Source organism: Haliotis rubra, unplaced genomic scaffold (assembly GCF_003918875.1).
Source record: "Haliotis rubra isolate DU_JTF1 unplaced genomic scaffold, ASM391887v1 Scf580, whole genome shotgun sequence".
NCBI lineage: Eukaryota > Metazoa > Mollusca > Gastropoda > Lepetellida > Haliotidae > Haliotis > Haliotis rubra.
This window is the reverse complement of record NW_025767280.1, coordinates 582,279-592,502: the sequence shown is the minus strand read 5'-3', so window position 1 is coordinate 592,502 and position 10,224 is coordinate 582,279. Positions and strand designations below refer to the sequence as shown.

General features: G+C 41.5%; 1 protein-coding gene across 2 annotated transcripts in view; it reads left to right on the top strand.

Annotated features, from left to right (window-relative positions):
• Positions 1-9,240: 9,240 nt before the first annotated feature.
• The window catches only part of LOC124254762 (transmembrane protein 245-like), a 33,593-nt gene continuing 32,609 nt past the window's right edge, over positions 9,241-10,224 (top strand). For both annotated transcript variants that reach the window (XM_046688614.1, XM_046688613.1), the window contains exon 1: positions 9,241-9,560. In XM_046688614.1, the coding sequence (XP_046544570.1) occupies positions 9,252-9,560 (309 nt within the window). In that variant the 5' untranslated portion in view covers positions 9,241-9,251. The remainder of the gene's footprint in view (positions 9,561-10,224) is intronic.

Here is a 10,224-nt window from a genome sequence, read left to right as displayed (position 1 = left end):
GTGTTATCGGTACACATTTTCAACGTGGGTTGAATTGGATTCTGGCTGTGATCAAAACCCAGTTACAAACATTTGGCCACTAGCACTTAAACATTAGGCTATAGTGATGATATCACTCCGCTCCACTCCACTCCGCTCCACTCCGCTCGCCCACATTCTCATTCCACACACCCAATCGACTAGGGCTGGGACGGGTACTCGAATCCGAGTCGGGTATAGCTGGAATCGAGTACTATTTCTAGGAATCGAGTACCCAGAAAAGGAGAAGGGCACATAATAACTTGTCTTTTTTCTATCATTGACGTAACACAGATTTGCATCATTGGTATTGTCGGATTAATGGAGGTCATTATTAACGACTGTATATATCTGAGCATGAGCAGTGAGGAGTCAAGTTACAGTAACAGCGGTAACGAAACGTCCTGTGTTTTAACGAGGAATGCATGTAATGGTGTTGTTACTCTCTATATTTGTTAAATAGACGTAAATTAAATAGCCTACGTTCAGGTTTCAGTGTGTTCTTGCCATCCTTTCAAGGTTTGTATAAAAATCTTCGTCAACTCGTGATTGAATATTCAGAAAGTTGACAGAAGCGCTTTATTCCTTACATTTCCGGGTACTCGATTCCGATTCGGGTACGTACATGCGCTCGATTCCACTTTTTCTTTCCCGTCCGAGCCCTACAATCGACGCATGAAGATCCTGATAAGAATTAGAATTGGTCTTCAACAACACATGCTTGGCGTAAGACCCGACTAATTAACGGGATCAGTGGTCAGGCACGCTGGCTTGGTTGATACGCTGCCATCGTATCCCAACTGCGTAGATCGATTATCTACAGACCGCCGCTAAATATATATTGGGAATACTGAGGAGCGCAGCGGTACTGTGACAACAATCAACCAAACACCCAACATACCACTGGCTCACTCACTCACACATTGGTGATACGATTGAATCCAATCGTATTGTCAAGCTATAAAAGACCGAAAGTAGAATAAGTTACAGAAAAAAATCTAACCTTACAACCAGGAACATCCTTTCCGGTATAGGTGTGAAACCAGTAAGTGAAACCAGTAAGTCAAATCAGTATTTTAGGGTTAGGGATTGGGTTAGGTTCAGGAATGAACTCTCGTCAGTTGCGAATCCCACTGGACGTGTCCTCCCTCGGCGCTCACAATATGGACCACTCGTTGCTATTCTGTATCTAAAGAGTGACGGACCCGTAAAAGATCCGGGTTAGAATTGATCTTCAGTAACCCATGCTTGTCGTAAGAGGCGGCTAACCGTATTGGGTGGTCAGGCTCGCTGACTTAATTGAAACATGTCATCGTATCCCAATTGCGTAGGTCGATGCTCATGTTGTTTATCACTGGATTGTCTGGTCCAGACTCGATTATTTACAGACCGCCATATAGCTGGAATATTGCTGAGTGCTGCGTAAAACTAAACTCACTCGCTAACTCACTAAAAGCACTATTTTCCCTCGATTATCCAGTTAATTACATTTATTTTATTACCTTTATAACTTTGTAAACAGTTATCATGAAATAATGGAAATAAATTACTTTGAACAATCGAAAATACATTTAATTATTTAGAAATGTATTTCATTCAGATCTCACCCGAAACCTGTGCAGATGTCGTCGGTTGCATACACGTCTTACGACACAGCGATTTGATCAAATTTGCAAACGAAAACTGGGTTAGACTCTCAGCAACACAACCCCGAACTCCTAACCCCATTACAATGACCACGCATACATATATCCCCGTTGACATATGAAATAACCCGAGCGTTACTGACAAAACTTGTAGGACTGTCCTTTTCAATGTGTTTGAGTACACGACAGGACTCTTTTCTCGTAATATCTATGCGGAGGGTATTTTTTATTGAAGTGTAAGCTACGACTCAGGGACTCACAGAAGTATAACGAGTATTTGAGATATATTCGTGACATATATACCGGAAAGGATATACATGATGAAACTTGATGAGTTGAAATCCCTTATGTAGACACTTCCCTTTGGTACCGGTACGCTCATTGTTTATTTAGCATAATTCTCTATCCGATGAGTAGAAGCCTTATGGATAACAACTTCTTTTACATTCATTATACAACGTTTCAGAGCTAATTCTTGTTCCTTCATCAGGTGAATGCTGAGTCAGCAAATGTATATAGATAGAACATGTTTACACAACGGAAGGTGGGAGAATGTACAAAGATAACAATATAATCACAAAGCCAATGTAAGAGGTGAGGTGAAATTGGGTTTTAACGTTTTTGGAGTCGTGCTTGAGAATATTTCGCTCATATGGCGACGTGCATGCGTGTGTATGTGCGGCTGCTTGTACTAGCCCGGAGAGCGGAAGGTCGCGGGGTCGATCCCCGACCGCGTCATACCAAAAGACGTTAAAATATGGTACTTGTCGGTCCCTGCCTAGTGCTCGGTATTAATGGGTACAACAAGGACTGGTCGGCTCGGAGTCAGTATACTGTGTCTGAGTGGGGTATTCATGCTTCACTGCGGCATGGTATCTCAGTGTGCTAGCACTATAAAACCAGCTTAAGTCTGGGCTAGTACAAGCAGCCGCACATACACATACACACACATGCACGTCGTCATATGAGCGAAATATTCTCAAGCAGGACGTTAAACGCAATTTCATCTCACCTCAGCTTGGCAATTGGTGAGACCACATTAAGAAAACTTAAACATCAGCTTGGCAATTGGTGAGACCACATTAAGAAAACTTAAACATCAGAAACTAACCAACTTATTTTCCAACAACAATATAATGAATAAAGAAACTCTTATGATACTTCTATACATCTATAGATCTATCTTTATAAATGGATCGACGGATCTTGTGTGGGCAAAGATGAAGGGGTTCCCGGCCTGGCCAGGAAGGGTAATCCAGCCCAAGGATGAAGTGAAGCGTCCCTCCAACAAGAAGCCTCATCATTTTGTCTCCTCCTTCGGGTCTGAGAACTATGCATGGATCCCAGAAGAAAGCATCCACCTGTATGCTGACAATCGCAACAAGTACAGCCTCACGTCCAGAATCCTTCTCCCACCGTCGTTGGATCCAGAACAATTTCTTCTATATTGCCAAACAACAGTTCCATCTTTACAGCCGAACAGTACAGAATACTTTCAGATTCTCTTTTTAGCCTTCAAGCCTTTCAAAAACATATGTTCTAAACATCGACTTTTAATTGAAATTATTGAATTACAAAATGATCTTGCTACTGGCCAATGTAACATCGTATTCTGTTGGTTACCAAGCCATGCTGGAATCACTGGTAGCACGATGGAGGATTCTGCTGCTAAGGCAGTACCAACAAATCTGTGACACCACTTCTGAAACCCTACAGTGACTATAAACCTGTAATTAAAACTTATAGTCGGGATCTCATGCAAAAGAAGTGGGACACCCAAGTCGGCAATAAAATCCTATATTGGTTACACCTACTTGGGCTGTCAGTCCAGATTTGAAGAGGTCATTTTAAGGCGATGCCGTATTGACCATAGCAGACATACAGATGCATATTTATTAAAAGGTGAGGATCCTCCGTTTTGTATCTCATGTGATGAAAGAATCACGGTCAAGCATGTCCTGCTTGACTGAATTGATTTTTTCATCACAAGGGATAAATATTATAGTGTCAAAACTAAAAGGACCTTTTCACATTTATCCTCATTTAATCTTGGTTTTTTAAAAAGAAATACGTCTCATTCATCAATTCTGATGTACAAAATGATGTCTTTTATACTTTGGTAGAATGTAATTATAAACAGAGATTGATTGTGGCTGTGCACTCGACAGGGTTGAAGTACAGTAAAATTAATGTCCCCCTTAAAGGGTACGTAAGCTGCATTTCAATCAAAGTATTGTTATATTTGCCATTGTTTTAATAGTAGAATATGTGCTATTTTATAGTTCGGATACATTTCTCAATAATCGCCAACATCTGAAGGGATGGTGTAACCCCAGCAGGTCCATGCAGGTAGCAAAAGTACTGTAAGTCCCCATATGGTCCCTAGTATGGTTCAGTTGTTGCAATACTCAGTTGAATGCCTCTCAAACAGTTGATACTCAGCCCGTTTTTATTTTGTATGGTCCTGAGGGAAATCCAGTTTTAGAGCTAAATGCTTGTTTAAACTCTTGTTTCTGTGATATTCTAGTTGGTTTTACAATCCTTGGTCGACAAGTTTTTATAATACTGTACTTATTATGAATTTTAACTAGATTTAGTCACGATATGACTGAAATACTGCCGATGTGACTATAAATTTACACTCACTCATTCTTTATATGGGCACTCGTGAAGACCAGTGAGTGAGTGCTGGGTAAAGCAAATAGCTCTTCCCCTGTGTGGACCCGGGGCAGAATGTGTTCACAGCACCCCATTGCTGGTCGTAAAATGCGACAGTCTAAGTAAAATGCGACCAAATTGGGCAACCTGTTTGCCGTGGGTTGCACCCGTGTGTCGTTGGAGGAAGGGATTCTGGTGGTTGAGGGCAAAGGAGCCTGGAACCGTTCACCTAAACGGGTGGTAGAATGGGCCCGGTTCTATCAATCGGCTGGTCACGCCAAGCCCTGTGCATGAAATATATGCATATACATTATTTGAATATATGATATGTTTTGATAGGTCTTGGTCGACGTATTTATGTTATCAAACTGAAATCTGCTTAAAGTCTCATGCCAGAAGGCGTTGGCTAATGGGCCAATTCGGTGATGTTGACTTCGAAATTTCTTGTTATGGTAAACTAATGCAGCGTCATATTTGCTGAGACCGCCTCCGTGGTGTAGTGGTTAGAGCGTCCGCCCGGAGAGCGGAAGGTCGCGGGTTTGATCCCCGACCGCGTCATACCAAAAGACCTTAAAATATGGTACTTGTTGGTCCCTGCCTGGCGCTCGGCGTTTAATGGGTACAACAAGGACTGGTCGGCTCGGAGTCAGTATAATGTGTCTGAGTGGGATATTCATGCTTCACTGCGGCATGGTATCTCAGTGGGCTAGCACTATAAAACCAGTTTAAGTCCGGGCTAGTACAAGCAGCCGCACATACACATACACACGCATGCACGTCGTCATATAAGCGAAATATTCTCAAGCAGGACGTTAAACCCAATTTCACCTCACCTCATATTTGCTGAAGCATAACACCCCTGTATCCCCGGTGTTTGCAACCCCGGTTATCCGATGCAATTAAACACCGCTCTTTTTGGCACTCCATGGTAGTTGTGGAGCAGGGATGCTGAATGACATTATTTCTACTATGTCTCAACAAAACCCTGGTACAAACAGATCTTAACGTAGACATGTAGAAACTGATGAAACTGGTTAAAATGTAAATGTGTCTTCTGTACTTCATTCATGGCTTCGCAGAGCTGTAGGAATCCACCCTCCTCACGTTCACCAATTGAGTTTTACAGTTTTACCAAATACCAATTAGTTTTATGGAAGACATGTTGGAAACATTTTAAAATGTCATCCAATGAAATTCCCTATTTGACGTACACCAAATTATTACTGGAATATTGTTCCAAACGCCGTCGACCGCCTCCGTGGTGTAGTGGTTAGAGCGTCCGCCCGGAGAGCGGAAGGTCGCGGGTTCGATCCCCGACCGCGTCATACCAAAAGACCTTAAAATATGGTACTTGTTGGTCCCTGTCTGGCACTCGGCATTAATGGGTACAACAAGAAATGGTCGGCTCGGAGTCAGTATAATGTGTCTGAGTGGGGTATTCATGCTTCACTGCAGCATGGTATAAACTCAGTCAGTGGCTTCAGCACTATCTCAGTGGGCTAAACCAGCTTAAGTCTGGGCTAGTACAAGCAGCCGCACATACACATACACACGCATGCACGTCGTCATATGAGCGAAATATTCTCAAGCACGACGTAAAACCCAATTTCACCTCACCTCACCTCCAAACGCCGTCGACTAACTCATAATGTAATGGCGGCCTGACTGGATACCAGGGAATAGAGTGTGTGAGCGAGTGAATTTAGTTTTAGGCCGCTTTTAGAATATTCCAGCAATATCACGGCAGGGGACACCAGAACGTTGACCAATTGAGCCACCATGACTCAATCGTCCAACATAATCCAGTGGAATTGGAGAGGACTTAGGAATAAATTTAACGACTGACAGATTTTAATCCAGGATTTTACACCATCAGCAATGAGTCCACAAGAATCATAAAATATCATTTGTTTTATCACTTTTCACCTCCAGGTGCACCAGTAACTGGTGGTTCCTCCATCTTGGTAAGACAGGACGTAATTCATGGTGTTGTTCCACTAACTACCAATCTTTCAAGATGTTGCAGTTCGAATAACATTTCACATTGCCTTAACACTCTGCTCTTGGTACATCCCACCCTCTTCGACTTTACAGCAGGCGGATCTACAAGCTTTGAATGATCAGCTCCCCAAACCCTGTGTCATCAAGGGTATTCACAACGGGCATAACCCTCTATGGGGAAGTTTTTGTACTAACGCTAAAGGCAAAGTAGTTGAAGATTATATTTCTGACAATAACATATGCATGTTAAATGACTGCTCCAACACGTATTTACATCCTGCCACAGGAACCTATTCAGCATTGGAGCTTACTCTTACAGATGCCAATTTACTAACTGAATTTGAATGGTCTGTCCATGATGGCCTATGTGGAAGGGGCCATTTCCCTACACTACTAACCGCCTCCGTGGTGTAGTGGTTAGAGCGTCCGCCCGGAGAGCGGAAGGTCACGGGTTCGATCCCCGACCGCGTCATACCAAATGACGTTACAATATGGTACTTGTTGGTCCCTGCCTGGCGCTCGGCATTAATGGGTACAACAAGGACTGGTCGGCTCGGAGTCAGTATAATGTGTCTGAGTGGGGTGCTCATGCTTCACTGTGGCATGGTATCTCAGGGGGCTAACAGCTTAAGTCTGGGTTAGTACAAGCAGGCGCACATACACATACACACGCATGCACGTCGTCATATGAGCGAAATATTACGTACGACGTTAAAAGCCAATTTCACCTCACATCACCTCACCTACACTACTTTAAGCTATCACCCCTACTGATGAGCCACCTTTGATTAGATGGAAATTTACCAGAGCAAACTGTCCATTATTTCAAACTCTTTGTTCCAGTACACTGAAGTCTGATACTTTCAGAAATATTCTGGACCCTATTCAGTTATTCTCAGAGAAACTGAAAACTATAGTTGGTGAAACTATTAACTAAATAGTCAGGCCTGAAGTAGATCTTTCACTCACTAAGTTAAAAACGTTTTAAACAAATCAACTATCTATAAACAGGAATATGTACAATTACGTGCAAAATATAACACTCATAGTTCATATTTCACAGATGGTTCCAATGATGGTGGCAAGGTTTCAGGTGCCACTGTATTTGGATCTAACATAATATATATCTTCCAGGGATTCCTGGTAACAGTTTCATCTTTACAGCTGAAGCCAAAGCAATTCAAGTAGTCTTGGAATATTTACAACTGTACAATGAACTTTCCACTGGCCAGTATGACATCGTCTTTTGTTGGTTACCAAGCCATGTCGGTCTTGCTGGTAACACAAAGGCTGTAACAGCATGTAATGTGTGTGTGTGTGTGTGTGTGTGTGTTGGTAGTAGGGGGGGGTAGGGGGGATTGTCACTTTATGGTGACTCTTGTTTATTCTGATTTTAAACCTGCTATCAGACTGTACATTAGGGAGTTCATGCAATCAAAGTGGAACGCCCAGGTAGGTATAAACAAACTTTAAACTAAAAATACACAGGTCTTTAGATTATACCTACTTATGTTATCAAGCAAGGCACGATGAAGTCGTACTAAGACGATGTCGAATTGGCCATATGCGTTTTACTCATAAATATTTATTAAACGGTGATACATTTTGTGTCCCTTGTGTTGAGAGAAACACAGTCAAACACATTTTGTTTAACTGCATAGAATTCTCTCTCATAAGGGATACCTATTATACATCATCATATTTAAAGGATCTTTTTACAAATGTCAATTCTCTTTTAATTCCTGGGGTTTTTTTTAAAGAAATCAATTATTTGATACATTTTGACTATTTGAATTGTTTTAATATCAGTTCCTTGTTTTCACTAACTGAGACTATTGATGGTGGTACCACTCAGTGGGTTAAAGTAGTGTAGAATTATTGCCCCCTTGACAGTGGCACGTAAGTCCTCACTAATTGAAGTAGATAACATCAACTAGTGTCTTAAGTGCTCTATTGTAGTTAGATTTTTAATATTGGTTAGTCCTGCATACAACCACTGGTGGCCAAAGTGATGGCATAAATCCTCCTGGGAATCATGCAGGAAGCAGAGGCACCGTTAGTCCTCTTGATCCCTAGAAGGTGGTCGTTAGTGGTCTATAGCCTAGTTTTAATTTATACCAAATAATAATCAGATGAAGTAATATTTTAATAAAGAATTGGTTTGTTTTATAACTAAACTGTGATACTGAACTTATTGTTTTATTGTCCTTTATAGACAGACTTGTTCACGTCGCTAAATGGCCGAAATATTGTCGATTCGATGTAAAACATTAATATTACTCACTCACTCTTTATATGACAATATGTATAAAATATGTAGCCAGAAAAGAAAATGAAGTTGAAAAGATGTGTGTGTGCGCGCGCGCACATGCGTGTGTGTATGTGCAAGTTCCTATAGTAAGCTATGTCACGCTGACTATTTGGAGTAGAGGGATTGCGAATCATTGACGGAATATTAGCAAAGCGTTGATTGATAACTTTGGGGTCAGAGCTACAACAACGCATTTTTTCTTTGAAAGGAGCCCAACTAGTACAAAAATAATGCATAGTCACTTCAAATTCCTCGTTAGATGAGTGAGTGGCTGATTATGTAAGTCTGAGTATTAGACCTTGCACTATATATATACTAAGCTAATCGTAATCCACATAACAAAATCGTCTATATTGTGCAACTGAGCCCTGCAAGGTCTAATGCTCAAGGTGGATAGCTGGTACATATGAGTAGGTAGAAGAAAAATCTGAAATGTTGACGCCTATAATTTAACCAATAGTTCAGGCATTAATCAACGAATGTAGCATCCAATATATGAAACGCCAGTTATATTATTTATTCTCTGTCCGTATGTATACCTGTGAGCGAGATGTATTGTGACCTTCACCTTGAACCAGGAAGGGGATTTCCCAGGTCATATTGACATCACATCCAAGATGGCGTCCCCTAGTCTGGAATACTTCAATAGTGTGTTCCAATATGTACCGCAGGGACACGAAAAGGCATTAAAGCAAGCCTTTTATAACACAGCGGCCAATATATTCATCCTTTTCGCAGGTGCAGCTCTAATCGCTGTCTATTTCATCCTTAATCCGTTTCTTCGACCATTATGCTGGGCAGTTTTGTGCGGGACGTTTTTGTATCCTTTCAAGAGGTCGCTAACAAATGTGCTAAAGAAATGGTTAAATGGCCTGAGGACTTCCGATACTCCCTTCGCAGTAGGACTAGTAATTTTACCAGTACAGGTGAGTGTTGACAAGGTTTGCTGTGCGTCGTATGTGCCGCAACAGGTATTTGTTGCAGCAAGTTTGTTCGAGGCAATGGTCTATTTCTGGCGCTAATTCAGTTATGCCAATCATGAATCACGAGCTGTCGACAGCTGTCAATCATTATGTGCTGGAGCCATCGTGCACCGTGGCTCCAGAATAAGATAGTTCAGGCGTGCATGTCAATGATGCAATGGCTTAGTTTAAAGTAATTATTTAAACTTTGGGTGTGTGTTTTTCATTTTGATACATTTTTTATGCAGTCAGATCTAGTGCATAATAAAGCAAACATATGGTTTATGCAGTGCAGGGTGGAGAGAGGGGTATTGAATCGTACCTAGATCGTGTTGATTAAACCTCAAACAGAGCAAAGTGGGAAGATAATGAATGGTGTGAACCAAATATGCCCCAGCTCAATACAATCCTCTCAAACTATGTAACATTACAGATCAGTGTGGGAAGCAGGGTAGCCTAGAGGTTAAATCATTCTGTCGTCACATTGAAGCCTGGTTATGTTTTCCACATGGGTACAATATGTGAAGACTATTCGGGTGTTCTCAGCAGTGATAAACCTTGAATCAGAGCACCACAATTCTCTTTTATTTTAGTGTCGAAATTGCACTTTATTGTAAAGTGCACATCA